The sequence below is a fragment of the Rutilus rutilus genome, assembly GCF_951802725.1.
Source record: "Rutilus rutilus genome assembly, chromosome: 8".
Taxonomy (NCBI): Eukaryota; Metazoa; Chordata; class Actinopteri; order Cypriniformes; family Leuciscidae; genus Rutilus; species Rutilus rutilus.
The window spans coordinates 24,693,351-24,720,571 of NC_140222.1; the positions used below are offsets into that span (position 1 = coordinate 24,693,351).

The 27,221-nt window shown below is 36.6% G+C and overlaps 1 protein-coding gene across 1 annotated transcript in view; it reads right to left on the reverse strand.

Moving 5' to 3' along the window:
• lrp1ba (low density lipoprotein receptor-related protein 1Ba) overlaps positions 1-27,221 on the reverse strand; it is a gene marked incomplete at its 5' end in the record, with an annotated part of 237,412 nt that overhangs the window by 114,566 nt on the left and 95,625 nt on the right. The window contains 14 exons of the mRNA XM_084415835.1: positions 277-371; positions 1,210-1,384; positions 1,889-2,116; positions 2,672-2,803; positions 7,328-7,572; positions 9,250-9,414; positions 9,738-9,942; positions 11,274-11,471; positions 12,496-12,741; positions 19,052-19,252; positions 22,399-22,581; positions 22,697-22,861; positions 23,457-23,537; positions 26,531-26,647. Of these exons, the coding sequence (XP_084271961.1) occupies positions 277-371; positions 1,210-1,384; positions 1,889-2,116; positions 2,672-2,803; positions 7,328-7,572; positions 9,250-9,414; positions 9,738-9,942; positions 11,274-11,471; positions 12,496-12,741; positions 19,052-19,252; positions 22,399-22,581; positions 22,697-22,861; positions 23,457-23,537; positions 26,531-26,647 (2,436 nt within the window). The remainder of the gene's footprint in view (positions 1-276; positions 372-1,209; positions 1,385-1,888; positions 2,117-2,671; positions 2,804-7,327; positions 7,573-9,249; positions 9,415-9,737; positions 9,943-11,273; positions 11,472-12,495; positions 12,742-19,051; positions 19,253-22,398; positions 22,582-22,696; positions 22,862-23,456; positions 23,538-26,530; positions 26,648-27,221) is intronic.

A 27,221-nucleotide genomic window follows, 5' to 3' on the forward strand; every position in this document is an offset into this window, starting at 1 on the left:
ATAGTGCAGCGCACTCTTAGAGTTCCTCTGAAATCCTCCAGCTCCACCTGCCTAGATCTGCTACAGGATTTGTGTATGTCTGTTTATGCAGCAGCAGCATATCTTATTCTCACAGCAGTCTGTCTGTGTATCTATTAGCATTAGCAAGTCCATACTTGCCTTTCAGCAGCAGCAATAATCAACAGCTGGAGCCATAATTATTTTAAAATACTATTAGTATTAAAATACTAAGTAGGCAGCTTAGTAACTACTTTAGGTTTTGGAAATTGAATTTACCAACAGGCTCTTTCTGGTTCTGGTGCAAAATCTTGATGTTACTGCCATCCATGTTGGCCATATTTATTGTGCCCCCATCCATCCAGAACATCTTCCTGTAGACCACAACAAAACAAGATACATTCAGAGAGATGGATGAGTCTTCAAGATGAAGGATGGGACTCTTTCGCTTTAAGGAACGCGACCCGTGTGAAGGTCGGGGAGGTAGAAAAGAACTTTATCTTCACAATCACCACAGAGCACAAAACAATCAAATAAAGCTGTCTCTATCTCCTTCATACATCTTGATAGCGCGCATGAACCTACCTGACAGATGACTTTCAGAAATGTCGACAGGGTCAGAAGCTAAAACGAGCAGACAGCTGGCGGAAAAAAAAAATGTGACACAAGGGGCGCAGATCACGAGAGATATCGAGGAACAAAATAAAACAACATGCTCACTGTTCCATGCTTAAAATCCATAACTGGATTAGAGAATTGCGCTATATTAAATCTCATGCAAACAATTGTGAGGAACTGGCTCCATTTTTAATTAGGCTGCATGTCTGGAATCATAATGTATGCTAATTAAAGAGGTGTCACTGGCTAGTCCAACAAGGGTAAGATAAATTTGCATTTCTGATTGGCTGACAACCAGTTTGGCATCGTTAAAGAGTTTATGGCTATAACAATTTGTCAGTCTTAATCAACTCCAAGAAAATGACTAATAACTTTAGTTAATTGTGCACACTGAATATAAACAGAGACCTGTTCAGTAATTAGCTTTCTAACTGATGTATCTTACATGCAATTTTAAAGGTAACGAAAGGTGACATTTCGACAGAAGTATGCAATTACTTTTTAATAAAAATAGGATAGCGATCTCTAGAAACACACCAGGCCCATAACTTCTCCATTACTCATATGGTTCATTGTTAGCATGGTTTTTGTTACCCTTTAGACGGATGCAGGACGAGACACTTGGGCTTGTCCATGCCGTGAACGACTGTGGTTTTAAGAGATCCGTCAAGACGGGCGACATTAATGTGGGTCTCATCGTTGTCTGAGCTCATCCAGTACATGTTTCTGGACAGCCAATCAATAGCCAGGCCACGGACATTGGATAGGTCTGTAAATAAAAATATTTTCAATAAATAATGTACATTTCTTATCACATTAAAACAGTCAAAACAGTCAATTAAATTGTGTTTATTTTAATTGATTTAACAAATGTAATTATTCATTCAAATGTAATAATTTAATAAAGGAAGAATAATGACATAATATGTTCATAATTATTTCACGTTATACAACATACTTGTACTTTTGGTACTTTTATATACAAAAACAATGTATGTATATATATATATATATATATATATATATATACACAAACACACACTAGGGTGCTCGATTATGGCAAAAATCATATTCGCGATTATTTTGGTCAATATTGAAATCGGAATATATTGGAAATACTTGCAACCAAAATGACAACAATAAGGTAATAAGGTATAATGTAATAAAAGGTTTTCTTTGTAAAGACACTTTTGACTTTATTAATAAAAGTAGGAAAATTAAAAGCAGTTTGAACTGTGTGAAAATGTAACTGGCAAAATGGACTGCAACGCACCTCCAGACAGGATTGTTTCCAGTTTGGTTCCATTAACGAAAGCCCGTTTTATAGTTCGGGTCTTCACGTCGGCCCAGTAAATCCTCTCGTCTATGGCGTCGTAATCCATCGCCGTGACATCATCAATGTCGGGTACGGTGAGGGCCATGATGACGTTGAGGTACGGGTTGTCTATGTTCACTCCTCGAATCTCAGATCTCCGAGCGTATAACAGAAATTTCTTCACAACTGTTCAGGTACATAAATATATAATTCAATTCAAATTGATTCTCAATTGAATTTAGTTTCTCTGTCTCTAGTATCTCCGGGAGTGAAAATATGACCTAAATCAGTTAAGGGGACAAATATAATAAGGGGAATTGAGTGTCCTTACAAAGGCAGCGCTATAAAGACATAAAGCTCAAAGGACTCATACTGTAAATTCTCCTTTCTTGACCTCAAGAGAGATCTCTGGGGCAGCCATTAAAGAGAGATCTCCATTTCAGTCTGTAATGAGTTTAGGTAGGTCACGTAAGTCTCCTGATACACGCTATAATTATTCCAATATCAGACATTCTGCTTTATATCAAGTCCATTCAATTGGATCGCACATTTTGATGAAGAAACCTATACATATATAATGTTTTCATGTGAAAAAGTGGGATGAAGAAAAATCAGTGCTGTACATAAGACCTAAAAAGACATGCAAGACCAGTAAATCTTCAAATTCCAGAGTTTGGATGTGTGGGCCAAACGTGTCTTGTAAAAGGAAGATCTACAGTCTAGAAGACCGCTATAGCTCACCTTGGCAGGTTTGGTTGTTGGCCGACAGTTTCATGAGATGTGGACAGGAGCAAGACGCAGAACCATTATAATTTATAAGACAGAGGTGAGAACATTGGCCCCTTCCATTGTTACCATCACATGGATTAGGAGCTGAAAAGATGGGAGAAGAGATGAAAAAAAAAAAAACCATTAATAAAAGAATATCAGAGTACACATGCATCTGCATATGTTATATTCATTCTGCTGGCTAATGATTGATCTGTGAGTCTTTTAGGATTTCTTTAGCTAGTTATTATGCAATGCGGCTTGCATCTATCCACGTAGACCTAAAAACCAAATGCACTCTGCTTAACAAGTGTAATATGTGGATGCTGTGCTGAGTAATTAGGCCCCTTATTCCCTACCCAACAATCCCAGGGTTTCTTCTTGCTCAGAGCAAGGTTGTTACTCCACAACTCTAAATGGGACCTTAAAACACATACGTAACAAAAAAAAGTGCATAAACAAGTCCATAAAAACAGTTGCTTCAGGCCTAATGAATACAGTAATCTCTATGCCACTCTCTCTAAGCTATTCTGACACATGAAAACCGATAGAGATGCGGGCCAACCTTTTCAAACGCAGACGGGTAATGAAAATGGACATAGAACAGACATCCTGCGCTATAAACAAAATCCCAAAACAGAGTAGGGCCTAAAGCAGGTGCTATGCCACAATGCTAAAACAGAGAGCAGAAACAAAAAAAGGAAGAAAAACTATTAGAAATGGTTCAGTCTAAAGATTATTAATTGTATTAAATATATTAAAGGGATACTTCACCTCTGGGAAGATGAATGTGTATTTAAAATAGGTCATTTAAGTAGAAGAAATGTGAAGAAATTTTTGAATTTGGAGCTTTCTAGACTGAGAAAAGCCAGAAAATGTATTTTTGGCTTATGTGGATGAAAGACAACAACTCCCAGAATGCACTTGCTTCGCTGCCTTAGGAGGCCACGCCTATCGGTAAGAGTGCGCAGTTGTTGAAAACAACAAAGCTAGCCTACGTGATGAGTTTGCGAGGGATTTAGAGATCGTCCAAAATGTCCGGGATTCGGCTTTTGCGTTCTACAGTCGCCATTCATCATGTTTACTGTGGCGAGCAGGACGAGGCTGACGGCCGCGGGAGAACAGCGCGAGGCCGGTGGCGTGATTACTGAGACGCGCCGGTCTCGCATCTCTCACGGAGGAGCGGGAATTATTCTTAGCAAAGGTAAAACGCACATCAACCGATCACTTGTTTAGCGTTCATGTAAACACTACATTCAAATTCACCAATCGGAATGAATTCAGTTAGATTGAAAGGTGTGCATGTATGTAAACAATGAATGGCGACCGCAGAAAGCAAAAGCTGAATCCCGGACATTTTGAACGATCTCGCCCGCCGGACAAGTCCGGGAAAAGGAGGATGGTTACTTACTCAGCTTTCTCCTACTATTCAGCTTTCTCCACAGAACAAGAGCTTGCTAGCTTAGCTTCCAAAGAAAGGCTGACTGTGTGTACATTCTGTGAGTGAGATCCCACCCTGTATGGGCGGGCTGAAAACATGCGGAACAACGCCATCTACTGCCTGTAGTCTTTAGCCTCTGTCCAGAAAATCCTCCGATGACGCAAAATGACGATTTTTGCGTCATCGGAGGATTTTTTCCAGACAAAAAATACATAAATCTCTTGTCTCAGGGTCATATGAGGGTGGAAAGCATGGTAATTCGAAAATACTACAGGTTTTCTACTAATACAAAGCTTAATGCTAAATCCTGAAGTAACCCTTTAATTCATTATATTTTCGAACTGACTATTAACTTGCATAATTAGTTGGGAAAAAATGTAAGAATGCTATATAAAAAATTTAATATAAAATAAAATTACATAATGTTTGTGAACCTTCATAATAATAATATATATTATTTATTAACTTTTAACTTTACTGTCCCCAGGGGGAAATTATTTTCCACAGCACTGCACTTGTTTAACACACACAACATAACCAATATAATACAAAAAGTAAAAATATTTATAAAAATAAAAATAAAATAAAAAACAGCGATGTCTGTTGTGAAGGTATGTGATGGCTGAGGGAATCAGGCTTCTTCCAAAGCAAGCCCTATTTATTAGCACCTTTCAGACATGAAAGGCATTTCAAAGTGCTTCAAAGGTCAAAAACATTTTAACAAAACAAATAACGATAAGACATGCCTAAAAAACAACACCACCACAGATTAAACAAAAGCAACAAGAACAAAAATAAAAGCAAAAATTATCTCTATAATCCAAACAACAACAACAACAACAACAAAAAATCAAAAAAAAAATCAAGTGTTGACCCACAGGACAAACAAACAAAGAAACAAACAAACAAAATCGTCACATTTTAAAAATATCAGCACCGACTTGGTACCGAAGTCGGTACTTTTGACAACACTAGTCCTAAGTTCAGTTCAAATGACAAATATGCATTCATACAAGTTCTAATTTCTAAAGTTCTATCATTAAATAGTGCTTGATTATCATAATATCATAATATAATACTTGATTGACTGATGTTAAGAGTGTAAGATCAGATGGATATTTTACAAAGAATCATATGGAATATATATATATATATAAACTAAAAGATTTACTAGCCAATGTATTTCTATTGTCAAGGTGTGTGTAGAGGGTTGAATAATAATAATAATAATAATAATAATAATAATAAATAATAATACCTTTCAGTGCTTCAAATGTCAAAAACATTTTTGTGCTTCAAATGTCAAAAACATTTTAACAAAATAAATACAGATGAGACAAGCTTTAAAACAACAACAAATTAAACAAAAGCAACAAGAGCAACAGCACTATGAACAAACTCACAAAACAACGCAGGTGTTAAGCCACAGGACAAACAGCGATGAGCAGAAACAAAGAAAGTGAGAAAAACTATTAAACATGTTTCAGTCTAAAAAGCTCAGGGACACACTTTTGGCTTAAAAACACACATTTCTAAACTAGCCTATGAGAGGTACATTTCAAACCAACCTGGCTCAAAGCTAGAGATGACAAGTCTAAATATATTGTTCTAAAAATGATTCACTCAAGAACATTCACTTTCATCATCGTTTTCAAGGATTCTATGCAGTCGAAGGCTCTTTCACTACTTCAAATCGACTCCAAGTTTGATCAGAACATAAAAAAACAACCCCACGATCATACGAAAAACCTTTACACATCTGTGCGGCGTATCCCTCCATCCAAACTCTAGGTTTATAGCTGCCAATCACAATCTGGAACGCTGTGTGAACATTTCCGCCAGCCCATTATGAGTGTTTATCTGGAGTCATGAGTTAACAAAGAGCCTCTTAGCGCCATTAAGGATGTAATTTTGCTTTGGTGGATGATGCCAAGCTCGATGTGTTGACAGAAGGCTGATTCTTCAACATCTGGCAGATGTACACCCAAGGGGAAAGATGCTGGACAGCCATCACGGGCTGATTCAATTGTGTTTTATTTATGGGGTGTTTTTTTGGCACTTCTTTTGTACTTTATTGCCCAAACGGTGAACAAATTCTATTAGGCCAATTAAAAGTAGGTTACAGAAGGAGGGACAGATTTCAAGCACATTTTCAGTGTTGACTGAACTGATGCATGCTCCAAGAAATTACCCAGAGGTCATTAGGGGTGGGCCAGTAAGCAACAACCCAGTACGCACTACAAATCAGTTAAAACACCCAAGCAACTCTTATAGCAACCATCAGAACACATTAGTGACTGCTTTAGCATCATGGTGTTGAATTATCGCTTGGATATGCAGTGACAGTAAAATGTAAACAAACAAACAAATAAATAAACAAATACAATTATTCCGTGTTATTACAGCATCTAATAGGAATAGAGAAACAAAAAAAACAAAAATAATAATAATAATGGAAAAGAAACCAGACAAAACAAAAACAAAAAGCACAAATACACATATTTTGAAATAAATTCAATGTTTTTGCAGCATTTTATAGGAATAGAAAAAAAATCAATTTTGTATTTTTCAAAATAAATAAATAAATACGAAACAAAATTAAATAAAAAAACAAACAAAATTAAACAAAACAACAAAAAAAACACACCAATAGACAGATATTTCTCCAAGTTATATTTCTACTTTTTTTGTTGTTGTTCTAATAGTTCTAAAGTGCATTTAGAAAGTCATAACAGAAAGTGTTTTTTAATTAATAAACAAACAAATAGTATCTTTCTATTATAAACCTTACAGTAGAAAAAGTTGTTTTGTGTGTTTTTGCAGCATCTTAAAGGAATAGAGAACTAAATAAAATATTTGAAAAGCGCATTTAGTTTTTAGAAGGAAAGTCAGAACAGAAATGTGACCTTGTAGTGTTTGACTGTCTGTTTGCTATTTCAGAAAAGATAGGGATTCTTGATGGGAATCAAGGGAGTTCTTGACGAGACAGCTTTGCAGCCAATTAGTCCCTAAAATCTTCTATTGCGAAATGGGAATGTGCCAAAACTGGGTCTTTGAACGCTGTTAATCCAACATGACAACTTCGCTCAATCTAGAGATTTCTCTCATTATGTTCTTTGGATCCTTCAAATCATCATCTGTTCAAAGTCCCTCTAGACAGTTTTGAAAGACAGAAGATGGTTTCTTACTTTGTGGCTGCCTGCTGGGATGGTATATCTCCAGGTCAAAGGGTTGGGCGCTGGTTTTTTGGATCACGGTCACATTGGCTCCGGTCCATTTGTTGGCTTTGGTCAATGTGTTGGTCCTCCAGTCGGTCCAATAGACGTCCCCTCCAAAGAGAGACACGGCGAAGGGGTGAGAGAGGAGCTCGTGTCCTCGAAGAATTTCAATCACCCCTGTGCCGTCATATAGAGCGGAGTATATCGCGTCAGATCTGAGGAGAGACAAATAATCATAGTAATCATCATCATCATAGTATTTTAAAGTCAATATGAAATCAAAACAGGCCTTATTTACTTTCTTAACACACGCTTCCACACACACACTGTCAAACTGATTGTAAATCTTTGAATTACATCACTTTGAATTGCATTAATTCAATAAATTAAATTGAGTTGAGTACATTTGATTCGATTCAATTCAGGTTGATTTGATTCGAGTCATGTCAAGTCAATACAAGTAAAAACAAATCAACTTGAACTTAACTGAATCAAATCAAACTTCATAAATCTAGTTTAATTCTGAATTACAGCCATTCAGTTAACTTAACTGAGTATAGCCAAATCAACCTGAAACGAACTGAACTTAAAAAATCTTGTTCAACTCTAAATTACATCAGTTAATTGAACTGAACTAATTTGATTTAATTTTAATTCAAATTGATTCAACCTAAACCGAATTAAAAAAAGTTCTAAATCTTGTTTAATTCTTAATCACGTCAATTAGAATCAAATCGACTTGAACTGAATTAAATCAAATCCAACTTTCAACTCTGAATGACATAATTTTATTTACCTAACAGTCAAATCAACCTGAAATGAACTCAATCAAATCTAAATTCTGAACCAAATCTAAATCTGAATCAAACTAAACCTTGTTTCACTCTAAATTTCAGTATGTTGATTCAATTGAATTAAACCTCTTCACATAAAATCAAACCAAATCAACCTGAACTAAAACAAATTAATTGAACTGAAATATTTTTAACTCTATATTATGTCAATTCAATTAACGCGATTCAAAAATCTAAATGAATATCATCACACTATAAATAATTTGATTTACTCTGAAACCTATTTGAAATGATTTACATTAGGTTACAAAAGTAAAATGGGTTGTGGACACCACAAACTTGTGTTGACCTAAAATGTGAAATACGGAAGGATTAAAAAAACATTTATTTTTGTATTAAATAAAACAACAAAACAGGATATATTCTACATGTTTACAACAAGGAGTTTACTGCAAATAACAGAAGTATAAAGTCTAAAACAGTCACAATAGTCTATGAGTCCACTGAAGCCTTGTCGAAAGAGACGGCTGAGAGAAAAAGAAAGAAACTCTGTTGACAGACTGTGAAAAAAAAAACACTGTGAGTGTGTGATCTGAATGTAGCAGAGACAAAAATGAGGCAATCGAAAGCAGAGAATTGATCAGATTCTTCATTAAATCCAAGAATCTCATTATCTGAATATTAATTTGCGCTGCATTTGGAGCCACCGGGCACACGAGGAATTGAACAAGCGCTGAGAGAAATGTAAGATGAGAGTTTATGAATGTGTCAAGACAGCAAAATTGCCATGCTTCTGCTTTGTAAGATTCAAAAAAATACTTGATGGGCAAAATTATAATCTATAGTAATAGCGTTTCTCCGTCAACCTGTAATTTTTTCGCCAGCTGAGGTGGATCTCGATTTTAAACGGGTAAAAAAACACATTAATCATTCAACAAAAACCTGCCACTTGAATTTGTTACCAACGACTGAATCCGAGCTTGTTCCCAATTACCTCCCAAATCCACCCTGTACGTCACAGCCAAAACATTCCCTATACGGTCTTGTCTTGGGAAAACCACACAAAATAACCCAACAGAAGAGTGTGCGTATCCTTACCGTGCGTCCGTCCATACTATCCTGCTCTCCATGTGATCCAAGGTGAGTCCGTTGGGCCAGGCGCCGGTATCCATGTCCTTGAAAACCACATGTCGCCGCTTCCCGCTCATGGAAGCGCCTTCGATGCGAGGAAACGTGGCGTCCCAATCGGTCCAGAACAGGGCACTGTTGACAACAAAACTCAAGTGTTTAAACGACTTTCAAAACGAGGGCTACTTGCAAACCACATCCTCATTAAAAGCATCAGCATTAGTGCAATTACAAAACAGGTAAGAATGTGTAATGGCCCAATTTCATGGTAATATCCCTTCTGGAAATCATTTAAAAAGCTCTTTTATGGGTGATTAGACTGGTTCATTACATTTCACAAACCACCGCAAGAAGCTATCAATCACTGAAGTTCTTCATTAAACCTATGAAGTAATTGGAAAACTGGTGCCGCTTGCTATTGTTTCCACTCAAAGTTGAGGCCATATTGGGGAACGCACCCTTGGCCGGGGTCCACAGCGATCGCCCGAGGGTGTTCCATTCCCCCGGCGATCAGGGTGGTCCGTAATTCGCCGTTCAGCTTGGACACCTCAATCTGGTCCAAGTTACTGTCGATCCAGTAGAGATTTCCCGCTACCCAATCAACAGCAAGGCCCTCTGGAGTGGCTAGACCATGTTGGACCACCACCTCGATCGCAGAAACACCTGCCAAAAAAAAACAAAAAAAACAATCAGGTAATTTGCCATGGGGAAAAACAACAGTCTACGGTTGTTAGCTTGTCGGTCAAGTTCACGATTACTCGGATTTGGTGTTTGAGGAGTGTTAATTTTGGAGCCTATGAAGTGTATGAAAAAAAAACTTTAACAAAGCCCTCAAGACACAGTGATTCCCACTTTCTTTCACTCTCTCTCAATGCCTACTCATCACTTCCTTTGTGACACGAGTGCAAATTACTTCTCACACATTTTGGGGCTTTTGATGCTGAAATTTTAACACAGTTGGTAGAATGACTTTGCTTTTTAAGTGTAAAACAGAGCTAAAGAAAGAGCTCTCAATATGCTGAACAATAAGGATAAGAAACATGAAAAAACTTGACAGAGCACCACAATTTTCTTCACATAAATGTAGAATTTTCATTTGATTAACTCTTTTTTTTTCTTTTTTTTATCACCTGTTCTAGAACAACTCAATACTGATAACAACAAATATAAAATATAAAGAAATAGCATAAAATATAATAATAATAATAATAATAATAATAAAAATAATATGACAATAAAAATGTATGTTATCACAATTGAATTCAATAATAAATAAAATAAAATAAAATAAAATATAAAAAATAAAATAAAATGTCCATTGTGTTGCCAACACCTTCAGAGATTAATAATTAATTTCACTCATTAAATCAGATAATATTAAAGTCAGTCTTCATCCTGAAGGTCCTCTTCCCATAATTCACCTACTGTAAGTTTAACATCATCATATTTTCACAGGTTTTGTGATTTTAAGTAGTTTTAAGCTTATATTTTTTGTTGCAACCATGTCAACTTACATCATACATACTGTAAAAATTGTTTAGGATTGTGATTCAATTTCCCTAACTTTAAGTAGGTCATATAAGTAACTACAAAAATCATGGGGGGGTGAGGGGTGGAAATGACTACTGCAATAATTTTGTCAACACTATCAGCTGTCAACTGCACTTTGAAACCATCCTGAATGTATCCTGTAGTGAACACTAGATTTGTCAGTATTTATAAACAATTTTTGACACACTATTTATGTATCTGGCTGTGTTGGAGTGACAGGCAAGGAAAACACATTTTGTGAGAAAATGGAAGAAGCAGGAGGTTGCACTTAAAAGTAGGTGAATATCTCTGAATGCTTTCAACCAAATTAATGCACATTTTTCTGTCCCAGTACTCAAGAATCGGTGCATGATATACTTTAAGTTCCATTACATTATAGTATAGCCTGTATGGTATAATATTAGCAGTGTCATAAACAATGTAAAAAAATAATAATTCCATACCGCCACCCTCTGACAGCTTCCCACGGTAAATTTTGTCCTCTACGACATCGGTCCAATACAGCAGGCTCTGGCTGAAATGGAAATCCAAAGCGATGGTGTTCCTGAGCCCGGGGACTAACAGGCTGTAGTCGCCCTTTTGCAGGTTGATGCGGCGAATTTCGTGTCGGATGGAAAAAATGATGAACGCTTCAAAAGGATCTACAAAAGCAACAGAAAACAGACAGTAAATAACAAGAACGCATGCAGCCTTAAGTTAAGTTAAGCAACGTGTCCTGTATAGGACAGTGAAAATGCATTAATAAGTTTAATGTTGACCAGTTGGTCCTATAAAATCACTGTGTGTAGTTTAAGATTTTTTAAACAAATTGCAGGCGAATAAATGTAAATGTAAAATCGGCAAAAAGCAAGATATTATCTGTTAATTGAACAAAAAACTGTCTAAAGTAAAGAAGCATTTTAACATTGACCTGTGATGTTAAAATATGAAAGTAGTTTAAGTATCTTATTAAAAAATTTAAAGATTTGATGAAAACTATTCCTTGAAAGGGTCAACAAACTTGACCAAAAAGGCAAGAAACTGGTAAAGCAATGTTATTAATGGAAAAAAAAAGAGTTAAATTAAAAGAAATTATAATAATAAGAACAATATATTTTTTGTATAATGTTAGTACATTCCATGCTATGAATAAAGCAAAAACTCATGCCTACTTCTCTGAGACTGGAGATGAAACCAGACAGCATTTTGACAGCTCTGAAAATTGAGCTGTGTGTTCGAGTAAAAGCTTGTTTTCCTTTTTATTAAAACGTGTTACTTAGTGCTCTTTGCGCATATGTTCCTCTCCACTCTCATAAATTGCGCCAGAGTCAGAGCTCTCTAATCTTTCCCAACACAAACGGTTGCTTTGGCTCTTTTGTAAAGTCAAACCGCTAAAATGAAACGCATATATCACAGAGGCATTTTACACTTTAAACTAAATCCACATCCTCTCTCTAGGACCGAAAATATGAACAAATTCGCTCTGAGTCACTGATTCATTTACTTGTCATTTTCAAGGCATTTATCCGTGTAATTTACAGTCCAGAAATTGCAGGGTCATTCAGTTCCCCTGAGGTTAATTGCCTTGCGGTCTGGACTCTAATCTTGTTTTAACCCTATTTGGGATTGAAGTTTGTGTGCAATAAATTCAGATTGTTAATCGTTAGCAAATGTCCCACGGTTTACCTGTACTGTGGCAGCTGTCTCCATCAAGCCCAAGACTCCAGCCAGGATAGCAGGAGCATTTCACAGTATTCTTGTTCTGTTCACACACTTGGCTGCAGCGTAGATGCTTGGTACAGAAATCCAGAACCTCGCAGGTCCGGCCATCCGAGCCCAGCTGGAACCCGGCCGGACAGGAACACACCACCCCTTTACCCGGCGCCACCAAGCACTCGTGACTGCAGCCACCCTTCCGAACTGAACACTCGTCTAAGTTGGAGAAAGACAGCGAGGGAGGAGGGTTAGTGTCATTATTGTCACTTCAGAAGAAAATAGCAGGGTCCGAACAGTGAGACGACGGCAAGAACTGATGGAATTCCTCAGCAGACATACGGTTGAACAGCAGGGAGTCGTAGACGCTTGAAGGAGCCGAAGGAAATTGACGGAGAATGAACAAACAAAAAAGGGTTTGGTGCTCTCCGTTTGGTCCTTCGGGCTACATGCTTCTTGATCAGCAAGAGCAACTGAAAGCAAGTGGACTGTCTCTATTACCGCTTCATAGTTCCATATGTCTCACAAACTCAGGCACTAGAGGAAGGCTGTTTACAGTCTCAGAAAAAATGCTGTACCCTTTAGGGTTTCAAAGGCTTGTCACTGGGGCAGTAACCTTTGTACATTGCTTATTCCAATAAGGCCCATTGTAGTACCTTAAGGTACACATTAATGCTCTAAGGTACTAATATGCACCTTTTAAAGGTAGATAAGGGTATTTCAAGGGTTAAGGGTACTTCCCAGTTATAAAAATACAATAGCTTGTCACTGTGGCAGTACCCTCTGTACCTTATTTACCCCTAAAAGGTTCATAGTAGTACATAAGGGGACATGCTACTCGGTACTAATATGCAGTGGCGTAACTTTGTTTTAAAAAGTGGGTGGGACAGGTGTGTGTGTGTGTGTGTGTGTGTGTGTGTGTGTGTGTGTGTGTGTGTGTGTGTGTGTGTGTGTGTGTGTGTGTGTGTGTGTTGGGGGGGTTGTATATGTACAATATATGTGTACAATAACAATTTTATGGAAAAAAAAAAACATTACGATGTGCAGAAATCAATTTCAATAGTACATTGGGTTTAATTTGTTGTTTAATGAATTCTGCTAATATATATTGTTAGTGCCAAGAATTTTCACGTGAATAAATGCATAGATCCACTTAATTTGCGCGTGTACTTAAATGGTCAAGTGGCGTAACTTTTGCCAACCGTGTCAGAGATTCTGGGCTCTATCTGCACTCATACAGGTTTTTTTTTTTTTTTTTTTATCAAATCTGAATATGTTCATCAGTGGTTGTATCAAGCAGGGGCACGTTTGTGTGCAGTTTGTTTTGTGATAGAGAGTATCCGCGACGGCATTGAAGCGCGCGTCCAAGTTAAGACTGTGCGCGAGCCACAAGAAAACACTGTATCCGCGCCACAAGATAGCAGCGACAAAGAGCACACAGCTTAACTTCAAAAACAACACATTTCAGCGCTAGATCGCCTCTTATTTAAACAAACAAAATGAATGATCTGCTGGTTAACTGGAGATGATTTCTTTATTTGTATTAGGTACATCCGTGCCGCGATATGTTTCAAAAAGTGCTATGCTAATACGCACTTTTTAGGAGTAGATAAGGTACAAAGTTGGGTAAAACTGAACATTTTAAGGGACAGAGGGTACTGCCCCAGTGACAAGCTGTTGAACCCATTTTAAAAGGTACAATTTTCTTTCTGACACCAACTTAACAATGGGACACAAAACTATGGCTAAAATGTTTTGCTGTGTATGTTCTTCCAGTATATCTATTATTTTTAGTTTTTCTTACAATGACCGCTCAGAGGCACAGAACTCCAAACATTTTTTCCACCCTTAGCATCACTTTATTGTGATTTATGGCCGAAGGCTGTAGGTTTGGACAATGCAATTTGGCGGTGTGTCATCGAAGTGGCCCCATGGTGAGATGCTAAATGGAAAACCGTTGTTGAGTATTAGCTGAAGTTTTCATCTAGCAGTATATATGTTAGCCTCTTGGGTGATGAGCTCAATAATGCTATTTCTAACAGTGATGAAAAAGTGAATACTTTCAAATGGCTTTTATTAATCCACTTGTGTACGACATTAATTCACTTGGAAGGAAAAATAGTGGGGGGGGGGGGGGGGGTTAAACGGACAGTAAATTATTAGTAAATTTTTGAGGGATAGAAAGGTTATCACAATAATAATAAAAAAAGCTTTTAATCTCTTTGCTTTAGAAGGTCTGTGACTATTTACGGGCATTAAACATCTGTAACAGTAAATATCTGTAAACATCTATATTAAAATACTTTCTCTTATCCCAATTTAAAATGCAACAACTATAAGAAATACATTCACAGTTACAAAAAAGGCCAAGGAGGGATTCAAGGTAACACCACCTTGAACAGCAAGTGGTTTCAAGGTTTAAATGAAGCGCCTAGTACTGACAGAGGATAATGCATCCATAAACCTCAAGGCAGTCATATTGGTGGAGTTGCGGAGTGAATAAAAATGTGCTAGACAGACACTCAAATGGAAAACAACAAAGCACAGGCAGGAGAGATGAGAGGGACAGAAATGGATCATTGATGAGGGGAAAGAGCTCAAAAAGGTATAAAACGGCAACTGGAAGAACATTCAATCAGGCTACGGTACAATCTTGCACTAGCGATACTGAGGAGTCGTGGGGTCTGAGATAAGTAACTAATACAGTAGAGAAAATTAAAAAAGTTCCAACAGGGTGATAATGGATCTTCCTGGAGTCATTCTTATGCTCATGCTCAAAATAAATTTCAAAAAACCCTTGACTTTGTGAAAAGGTCTGACTTCATCATCTCGGTTTTGTCATGTTGAATGCCTTTATTTAAAGTTTTTAATCCATAAACTAAATCTGAGAGGATGGATGGATGGATGGATGGGCATGTTTAGGCCAAAAGTGTCAAACTGTGTGTCAAATATCATCAGGTTGCATTTAAACGAACTGTAGTTCACAATCATAGTGTCTAGAAGACAGAAGAAGTTTGGAGGTCCCAAAGCAAAGAGGGCTTCAGGGCACAGGCTAGCAGGTCCATTCACACATGTTCTGTAGCCTTGAAAAAAGCAGCCACAGGGTAAAACCTTAAAAAAGCCTAATGAGATCAGGAATGATCTGTTGAGTTCAATTCAGAGATGTACAGAGTAGAAAAATAGCCGGTTCCTCCATGAAGAGTCTCATGTTAATGTTATATATATATATATATATATATATATATACATACTATTTTTCAGTAAAAATAAATGACCAGCTACGCAATGACAATCTGGTTGGAGCATTTGAGTTGCATACTAACAATGAAAAAAATTGGTGGCCTATTTCTCGCCAAGATTCACTCAACAAAAGTGGGAACGTGATATGGAGGCTCATTCATCATGATTAGGTCTATTATGTGTAGGCTAGGTCTGTTTTAAACAATATTTATAGAACTCTGGAATTTTTTGAAATGTTTCTAGACCATTGGGTTTTGACAATTTCGTATTTATCTTACGGCTTGACCAGGGTGAGTGCATTTATCTCTGCCAGTGGCTAGCAGAATTTGTGTTCAGCCCAGCTTTGTGCAAGATATTTTAGCAGGATATTGAGAGTGTGCTTAAAGTTAATGGGAGTTTGATTGGCCCTTTTTTAAATTAATAGAGGCATTAGACTGAAATACAATATTAAATGCTTTTTTCAAGCCTGCTGAACCTGTGCTTGCTGGGATTCAGGCTACGGTTTAAGGCTTTTTAATTTAGCGGCAACATTAATGACACTATTGCTTTATTCAAAGGCCAGTGAGATAGAAAGATGCAATCAAAATAATTCAATAAATTATATATAATTTAAGAAAAATTGCACATAATCATGTTAGAAAAAATATATGAGTTTATTATTCTTAGCTTAATGGCACTGTTTTTCTCTCATTTTAATAAAATATTCAACCGAATTTAATGAGGTTTATGCTTAGAACAAGAAGAAAACTGTAGTAATGGGTTAAAAAAGGACTTTTTTTTAAAGAAGGTTACAAGTGGTAAGCAATTGCTTTTTCATTTAAATCTATTTAGGAATGCAAGAAGGAAAGGAAGCAAAACTGCACAAGATGTTAGAACTTATTTTAAGAAAATGGTAAGTATTTACAATAAAGTTTAATTAGTTACCTATAAATAACATGAACTAAGAATAAAAATACTTCTGCAGCATTTATTAATCTTAGTTAATGTTAGTTTCAACATTTACGAATACATTATAAAAATATCATTATTTCATTTTAGCTAATACGTTAAAGTTAACTAATGAGACCTTATTGTAAAGTGTAAACAAGAAAATATTTTTTTTAAATAAAGTTTATTATTCTTAGCTTAAAAGCAAACAGTTTTCTCTCATTTTACTAAATATATTAACAGAATTTAAGTTTATGCTTTAAACAAAAAAAAAGAATAATTTACAAATGTGATAAGAAAGTGGTAAATAATTGCTATTCAATTTTTTCTGTACATATGTATTAATGTGCATATAATCATTTCAAATAATTTAATCATTTTTAAAAATCTGATCCGTTTGTTCAGATAGTGTTCTCAAAATCCGGCATATCTACATTTGTTGCCATAGTGATGACTTCCGCCAAGAGACATACAGTACAAAAGAAGCTGTCATTGTAGAAAGAGAAAATTTGGCACATGCTGTGTTAAAAAATTGCTCACTCATTTGCCCATTCTCCATTCTTTACAAAGAGAACGGCACATATGAGCACAAAAGAGTGAATTCAGCTGAGGATGATTTTTGTTAGTATACAACATTATAGCTTTGACTTTAACAACTTTCAACTGAAATCTGATCTGACTGCTCAAACTGAGACTTTGCTCTAAAATCTGATTTTAAACCACATATTGATTCGGTTTAGGTGAGGTTTGCTAAAAATCTGATTTTATGTGGTTAAGTGCAACAAACAATTAAACCGTTTTGAGTCGGATACGCCTAAAAGTTGAATTTTCTGAACAAAACCTAATTATTTCGGTTGAAAGGAGGAAATAAATTCAGTCCAATATCTTCTCTGGCCTCTCTGGATGATATTTCAGCTAAATGTCATGTGCGGGGGAATATGAGATATATATTGAATTTGTTGCGCTCATGTCATTCCTCATACTTGATTCATACTTTGCACAAAAATAAGGTGATTCACATGCTGGATGGTGGATAATATATGTATTTTAGATTCCTAAGTCATTACTGAGAAACATACGGAGTCTGTTTCTCTTCTCACACATGTCCTCAGAGGCCAGTTTGCAGTGTGCACTCCAGCATTAATCAGTCTCTGTGTGTGTGTGAGTGTGTGTGTTTGTGTGTGTGTGTGAGTGTGTGTGTGTGTGTGGAGGAGCAGATAGATGTAATTGGCCCTAAGCTATATTCCAGCACTACCTCATCTCACCTGAGGGAAGAGATCTCTCTCTGAAGCTTTCCTAAATGAACCTTAATACACTCTCACTAAAATCTACCAATCCCCCAAAAGAGCCACACACAGCATCCGAGCTCACGTCCACACACACATGGTACACTTGTCACAAAAAAAAGGAACAAATCCATTTGTAGCACATCAAACAATGACAGAAGCAAGATTTAAATAAAGTATTCAGGAGTCTATAAGTAAAACATTCATTGAGGTGTTTATAAAGTGTAAATTAGTTTTTTGGAAGAAATAGGCTGAAATTAAAAGGAAGTGACACCCCATCCATGGAGAAAAAATTAAAAGTTTGAGTATTTTTGCCCCATTTTCCAGGAAAAATATCTAAACATCTATCAAAACAAGAGAGAAGGAAAATTATGCAACATAAGAAACTGTATAATAATAATAAAATTACATAATATTATCTTGCATAGTAACAGAATGCATCGAATATATTTTAGCATTACCTTAAACCGATAATATTTATTGAGGGTTATTTAAACCGAGACAAAAATTGCATATTGCAGTTTAGAAAAATAAACATCAGATATTTATATTCATTGCAACGAGACTTATCATAAAGCAAATGCATTATGTTTAATGTATGTTTAGATGTTTATGGAAGCCAAATTGTGAATTTTAATTTAATTTAATTTGTGAATTTTACTTTATATCACATGATATATTTCACAACTACAACTATTATTCTACAAATCTTATTTTAAATCATTTTAAATCACATCAAAATCAAAACAAATCAAAATCAACTTAAATTTCACAATTGCGAATTTTTACTTTATATAAATGAAATGTATCACAAAATACATCTTTTTTTTTTATGAAATCAATCTTAATTAAAAAAAAAAATTTTTTTCTTTTTTTTACAAACAAAAGAAATTTACAAAAGAAAATCACTGGTTTAAAACAATGCTGTTCAATCCCTAATCATGTCTAAACCTAACCTCAAAATCTGATTGGTTGATAGGAGAGTTGTTCCAATGAAATTAATCATTATATTACCATCATGAGTGTCAGAGGCCGGTCATTTAAAAAAAAAAAAAAAACATAATCCCATGACTCACCACAGTAGGGTCCCTCGTCGGAGTGATCCGCACAGTCTCTCCAGCCGTTACAGATTCGCTCGGGCGGGAGGCACACCGACGTGTCATTGCCACAGGGAAACTTCGGTGGCTTACAGACGGACACTTCACAGCCCTCCTCGTCCGATTGGTCCTCGCAGTCGATGTCGCCGTCGCACACCCAGTCCTTACTAACGCATTTCCCTACGGTGCAGAGAAAACAAATGCGTTACAAAGCAGAATTTTTTATAACATCATTACCTCTCTGTGCGGTTGCTCTACAAAGCTATCTGCTTTCTGCACACTTTTTCTTTAACCAAAACTCTAGCATATCAAGCATATAATTTCCCATAGGGCTACACACAGTTTCTGAGTGCTTTTTGGACCTTGCTGTTTGCCATATCATTAGCGATAATGAGGTACATAATCATTGTTTTATTTATTTATGATTTATTTATTTACGCTGAAAAAGAAAACCAAGGATTATTTACGACAGAAAAATACAGTCAAGTGCTTTCTGGGAGTGTGAGGGAAAAAAAAAAGAAATCAAAGAGTTACTTTAAGTGAAAGTGTTTGGAAAGCTGACAGTTTAAAAGTTTAAGAAATTAAATGGTACACAATTCACTGTTCACACTAGAATGACAGTTTCATAGCTACAATTTTTATATAGGCTATTTAAATACCTCTTTCTCCCAATTTAATGTGAGAAATAAATGTTCATACAGAATCCTTATCAGTTCTTCCTAATGGTGTACTGAGTAACCTAAGGTGTTTCGATTTACTTTTTGAGCATGTGAGACAAGTCATTAGCGATTCCCTCATTATCTTTCCAGACAAGTTCTTTAAGAAGGTGAAACAGGGTGATGAGTACATAAATTACTTTTCTGTATCCTCCCAGACCAAATAGTGTGTTCACATTCATTAGACCTTCACCAAGCCTTCGCTTAATCAGATTGTAATTCCCTTTACTTTAGGTTTCACAGAAAAGTTTCACTTGAATTTATCTTCTAACCAGGCAAGATGTGATTAAAAAAACTAACATTAAAATCTCCATGTCTATGAGAGGTCCAAGCCACTAAAACATTTTCACAGTCGATAGCTTCTAGCTGCTCAGTTTGTCGTCCTACAACATGGGGATGAATTAGCATTTTTGCTAGCTTCCGTCAGGAATTTCTAATGGTTTTTTTAGCACACCGGCTTCAGATTTAAGAGTAAAATGAGGTTCGTGACTCCAGCATAAATTCCACACAGACACCTCAAATGTGAAACCGTTATGTGCTTTAAGATGCTAATGTAAACATGCTAACAAGTTGCTACAGAGTGCACATTGTGAGAGCAGGCAACACAATGAATAAGGAGCCGTTCACGCAGGATGTTTCCTAAAAATGCCTCTTTGGATGAACATGATTTAATCATGGACAGTGGTTCCACGTGATTGATTTAAGTTATTTGGACATGACTGAATCAAGTTATTTGGACGGGTCTAATTTTAATTGAGTTAAAGGGATAGTTCACTTTGAAATTAATTTTTGATATGTTTTAGCTTACCTCAAGGGCATCCAAGATGTAGGTGTCTTTGTTTCCGCAGTAGTTTCAATTTTGATATTTTTAGGTCAAACCGTTCTTGTCTGTCAGTCATATAATGCAGGTCGATGGTCATTGTCTCAAAACACAAGCACAGAGTCCAAATTAAAACAATTCCCCATCGTCCAAATGAAACAATTCCCCATCATAAATCCCCTACGGTTTCGTTCCAATGAACTGCAGTAGCAAAGGCGACATCTATGTTTATATCTATACCCGCCCGCGCCGTCAGATCATTTGGACGTGTGCTGTTTTCAAGAGATAACAACGAAATAAATACTGTTCGTTTTCTCACACAAACCGCTCGTTTCGTGTCTTAGGCCATCAATGTGTACTTATTATGGGGAATTGTTTTAATTTGGACTCTGTGCTTGTGTTTTGAGACAATGACCATCGACCTGCATTATATGACTGACAGACAAGAACGGTTTGACCTAAAAATATCAAAATTGAAACTACTGCGGAAACAAAGACACCTACATCTTGGATGCCCTTGAGGTAAGCTAAAACATACCAAAATTTAATTTCAAAGTGAACTATCGCTTTAACTCACTTCACTTAAGTTCATCCAACATGAAGCATTTGAGTTGAGATAACATGGTTCCATCAAGTGGAACCGCTGTCCACGATTGAATCATGTTCAGCCAAAGAGGTTTTTTTTTGTGTCTATTTAATAGACACACAGAGTTAAAATAACAGCTTTTCTTTTAATACATATGATGTTAGATGTTGGCAGTCTAAAGATGGTTCTGATTGCATCACTAGCACACCCTTTGGAGTTGCTTTTAAAGCAACTTGAACTCTTGTTAGCAGGTCCTCCACCGAAGCACATGCTCAACACTTTACCACAATGGTAACTCGCCCATAAACGCCTACATATCTTTTAAAATACCAACATAATAGAACATTAAACATTAACAAGTCTCCCTATTTTCTCATCTTGCTTAATATTATTATTTTTTATAAAAGAACACTGGTGCAAAGCAATTACGACAGATCAGGAGGATATTATATCGTTTTAGGCTTATTTTTAATGACATGGACATAAAACAAACACTTTCTGTACCAGCCTATGCTGGTCTTCAGCTGTTCTAGTCGGTCTAGACCATTCAAGGTGGTGTTTAGCTAGCTGTCTTTTAATGATCTGCATTTGGGTATTAGCAAACATTTATATATGCTAGATAATTAAACTGCATATTATGTTATAAATTCAATTACACATTTTATTGATTGACAGCCCTATATTATATTGTCACAAATTAAAGTAGGTCCTATTTTTTTTTTTTTTTTAAATGTTTCTCCAATAAATCCTCCAGCTTTTTTTAAGTGGCAAACGCTCCACTTTCCAACCTCTAACTTTTAAAGTTCAGCATCACAGATCAATTCACAGACACATTTACCAACAAACACAATTCGACCTGAACCCAACTCTCAAGGGTAATAAAATATTCCTGGTCTGCCTCAATCAGAACAAAATGATGCATCTTAAACATTATTAATTCAGTCTAGAGTGAGGCAAAGCGATAATCAATGGCTTTTTGGAAGTGACTTTCCACACACAGTCCCATTTTCAGCAGAATAACGGTAATGCAATATAATTTGAATGAGTGCTGATTCATCATGACACCCTAGGCCACAATCAACCGATTAATGATCATATTTACGACCCTCTTTACCCGGAGATGACGTTATTGAGAATTTTCCAAAGGGTGAAACCTGATTATGTAATGTGATAATGTGATTATGTAATAGATGTTGCTTTCTACCTGAGACCTTGCAGGTGAACTTTGCCTTAGGGTCGCACATTCTCTTGGCTCCTTCACAGGCGATTTCATCGCTACCGTCCTCGCAGTCTTTGTCTCCGTCACAACGCCATATTTCAGGAACACAGGTGCCATCGCCACGGCAATGAAACTCTTTCTCACTGCAGTCGTTAACGGCGGAGAGCGCTGATGGGGGAAAGAGTCTTATTGATGGTACTCATTTTAGTAACAAATGTTCACATTTTGATACTGTTTTAGGTCAGTGTTACTGTGTATTTGTGTTTTGCATGATCGTGGGCACCTGTCCTGGAGCAGGTGGCATTCTCGTCGCTGAGGTCACCACAGTCATTGTCCCCGTCACACATCCAGTGCTCAGGGATGCATTTCCCACTGGAGCACTGAAACTGAGCAACCGAACAGGCGTGAACGCAGCCCACCTCATCACTGCCATCCCCGCAGTCATCCTCTAGAGAGACAAGGAGAGGAAGAGAGTGAGAAAGGAAGGAAGGAATATAGAGAAGGAAGAAAGGATGGATATAGGGAAGGAAGGAATGGAGGAGGGACGACAATAAGGAAAAAAGCAAGATAGGGAAAGAAGTAAGGAAGATAGGTGAAAAAGGAATGAAGGAAGGGAAAGAAGGAAGGACATAATGAAGATAGGTGAAGAAGGAAGGAAGGAAGGAAGGAAGGAAGCAAGGAAGGATTGATGATAGAAGAAAGGAATTAAGAAAGCAAGGAAGGAAAAAAGAAAGAAGAACGGATGAATAAATGGACGAAAGGAAGGAATGAAGGAAGAACAAATGGGGGGGTGGATGGATCAAATGGGGGGGTGGATGGATGGATGATGGATGGATGGAAAGAAGCAATGACAAAAGTAAGGAAGGATTCAAGGAAGGAAGGAATTAAAGAAGATTAGATGGAAAGATAGATGAAGAAAATAAGGAAGGACAAAAGGATGGGCGGATGGAGGGATGATGGATGGATGGAAAGAAGCATTGACATAAAATGATCGTATGAGTCCTCTGTAAAGTTCATTCAGATCTCCACAAGCTTTAGCTCACCAGAATCACAATGCCATTTCACACTGATGCATTTCCCATTAATACAGCCGAACTGGGTCAGCGGTTCACAAGTCGGGAAATCTAAAGAGAACACAATAAGAAGAACAAAATCAAAACGATGAACAGCAAGAGAATAACAACTTTCACCGCCAAGAATGGCAGAGAACAAACACAGAGTTTGTTTCTGCTGAACTTCGCACCTCCCGTCTTATATCTCAGGAGACAGAAGTGCTAACGCACGTTTCTAAATAAACCAACAGTTGCGTCGCACCAACTTTCAAAATTAAACACACATTAGAAAAGACGTTCCCGGGTTACTGACAGGAAAAATGCGGCAAACTGACATGGACTTGAAATACGAAGCGAGCGAGCAGCCGTACCGCGGCGACACTCGACGTTTCTCAGACGCCGTGCAGTCGGCTTTCCAGTGCCAGCTTGATTTTGATTTAAGGAAACCAAGCATAAACTTTAATTACTCTGTATGCAGTGCATGAGGACCGAAGCGACCCTGGAACGGTACCCGAGGAAATTTAACCGGTAATAAGAAGAGACGACTAACAGAGGAGAAAGCTTCAAACACACACTTCATCCTCTGAGGAAGAGAAGGTGGAGATCTGCTGGTGTTTCTCATCTCTCATTTACAAGAGCTGAACGGTGCTGTCGGAGACGACTCGAGCCGTCACAACGGGTTTACAGCGGGCCGCGGAGCGCTGAGATATTCCAGGCATGGTAATAAGGAGCATATTATCATGCAAAGTGATTCATTGTTTCTTTCCTCTATATAATGACAATTTCTTTCGACTTATCTTTGTATTTATGTTGAGAAGATCCCAGAATGCCAATCATTTTGCACATTTTTCTTCGTTAAGCACAACAAATATAAAAAGTCTCAGCCTTTTGTGAGCTATCGGTACTGAATGCACGCAAATGCTAGTAGGCCTATAGAGTGTTAGAGTGTAGATAGATATTGTTTGAATCTTTAAGATGAGTGGATTTTAAGGTGTCTGAAGACAAATGCACCAAATGAAAGTGTAAAGACACATTGTGATTTTCTTCTGCTCAATGTGAGAAACATGTTGCCACATAGGGTTCTGTGAAAACTTACTTAGTAGATATTTTTAAAAAGCTGATGACATTTTCCAGTGAGGTAAAAGTTGTTAAATGACATTTTCTTTAGCAAACAGTTACAGTAGTATGGTTTTATCTTTATTTATTGATTTATTTAGTTGCCGAGGCCAGTTTTCACTTATTAATTTTGGCCTAATCTAGTTGATGTAACCTCAGCTGCACCTGCCGTGATATAAAGCCTACAATTTCTTTATAAATAAATAAAAAGTATTCATTTATTGCCTTCATTTTTGAATACCAGTTCTTAAGGCAATAAATAAAATGTCTTAATAAAAAAAAAGCTAAAAAAAATAATGATAACATCTAAAACTTTATTATATTGAAAATAAAAAATAATGATATTAGCATATATAATATATTTATATATAAAATTTATATATATATATATATAGAGAGAGAGAGATAGATAGATAGATAGATAGATAGATAGATAGATAGATAGATAGATAGATAGATAGATAGATAGATAGATAGATAGATAGATAGATAGATAGATAGATAGATAGATAGATAGATAGATAGATACTGTACACACACACACACATACTATGTCCCTTAGGCTGCATCTATTTGATCAAAAATACAGAAAAAACAATGTCTCATTACCATTTTTGAGGATTCCCTTTGGATATGTTCACACTGAGACACATTTTACAGTGAAAATTCCTTGAGATACAGTACCATGTTGAATGAACTAAAATTTCCATACACGTCTAATGGCCAGGGTTGCCAGGTCTGCACAACAAAACCAGCCCAATAGCTAATCACTGCGGGGAAAATACAAAGACTTGGCAACACTGCTAATGGCTGCCACTCAACAAAGAACGTTTATAACTCTGCTCACTCATTGGATCACTTTCATTTCAAAATGCAGAAAATTATCCAATAGGGTGACATTTCAGATTGTATCATAATAACATCAAATGACCTTCACATTTAAAACAAATCTAAGCAGTTTGGTGGGAACTGAATGTGAGACCTCCACACATGAAAAACATCAAAAGATATCAAAGAGACAACAACAGAGGAAATATGAAAACAGAACAGGCCTTTTTCTTTGTTTATGTGAAGATGCTACAACATACGCTTCAGATCTATGACATCGTTTTGTCTGGGCTCTCAATAGTATGTCTATTGTTGTTAAAAGCCTTAGGGCCATCAGATAAAACTCAACTCAAAACAGCACCTGACCTTAAACAACCCCTCTTCTGTTTTGAAAAACTACAATGTAGGCATCATTTATGAACAACCAAAGACATATTTCTGTGTGAAACATTAGTAAAACCATTGTTATGTTCAATTCAACTCTGTACATAAAACATAAAAGGCAGAATCTCATTTTGATAAAACCCTTAAAGGAGAAGTTCACTTTTAAAATGAAAATTCTGTCATCATTTAGTCACCCTCATGTTGTTTCAAAGCTGTAAGAATTTCTTTCTTCTGCTGAACAGAAAGGAAGATATTTAGAAGAATGTCAGTAACCAGACAGTTTTTGGGTCCCATTGACTTCCATAGTAGGAAAAAAATATACTATGGAAGTCATTGGGACCCAAAAACTGTCCGGTTACTGATATTCTTCTAAATATCTTCCTTTCTGTTCAGCAGAAGAAAGAAATTCTTACAGCTTTGAAACAACATGAGGGTGACTAAATGATGACAGAATTTTCATTTTAAAAGTGAACTTCTCCTTTAAGAAACCAAATGCAAGTGTTCAGTCTTCATGTGATTTTTTAATCATATATCATGTTTCCATGCTAGTACCCATTAATAGCATGCTCAAAGCATATTATAAGATTAAATACTGTAATATGGTTTGATAAAAAGCCGTTAATTAAAGGATAAGGAGGCTTGATGATGAAAAAGCCCAGCAAAATTATGATGGCAAAGATAAAATATGGAAATACAGAAGGAAGAACTTCAAAGCGCTCCACGTGAGGAAGACTCACCACATGACGAAGACTCATCCGACTGATCCCCGCAGTCATCATCACGGTCACAGCGCCAGTTCTCCGGGATGCAGCGTCCATTCTCGCAGGGAAACTGGCCTGGCTGGCAGGTTTGGGCTGTGGGAAGCATAAAACACGGATATTAAATCACACCTGAATGCATGTATGTTTAATCCTACTTCTGTATCTTCTACAAAACTCAAATAAGGTCATCAGGGTGTTATAAAAGCTTGTAGCCGTGAACAATTCACTTAAACATTAAAAATGTACTTAATAAAAGATAAAACAATGTTTGTAATACATATTTGATGTATGAATTAAAATAAATCCCAGATTTTCTATGAGAACTCAAACTTTTGGGCCCCAGGACAATGTCTTTTTCTTCCATGCTTAAAAAAAGCCATCTGGATTTGTTTTCACCTTTTCCAGGTCTGTATCCAGACTGAGCCGTAATATTGAGTAATCGCCTTCAGAGATAAACCCCTAAGTCCATGACATCCAATATTACAGTTCGTGTCTTTCCTGAATAGGTGCAGTGTTCAAAATGTGTTTTGTATCAACATCTGGCGTCTACGAACTGGAATCAACCGTGTTATGAAGACACGGACTTGGTTAATATGGATCTCTCAGAAGAAAACTTTGAAACTCTACAAAGTAGACGCAAAAACATAGTGTAGTTGCAACCACACTG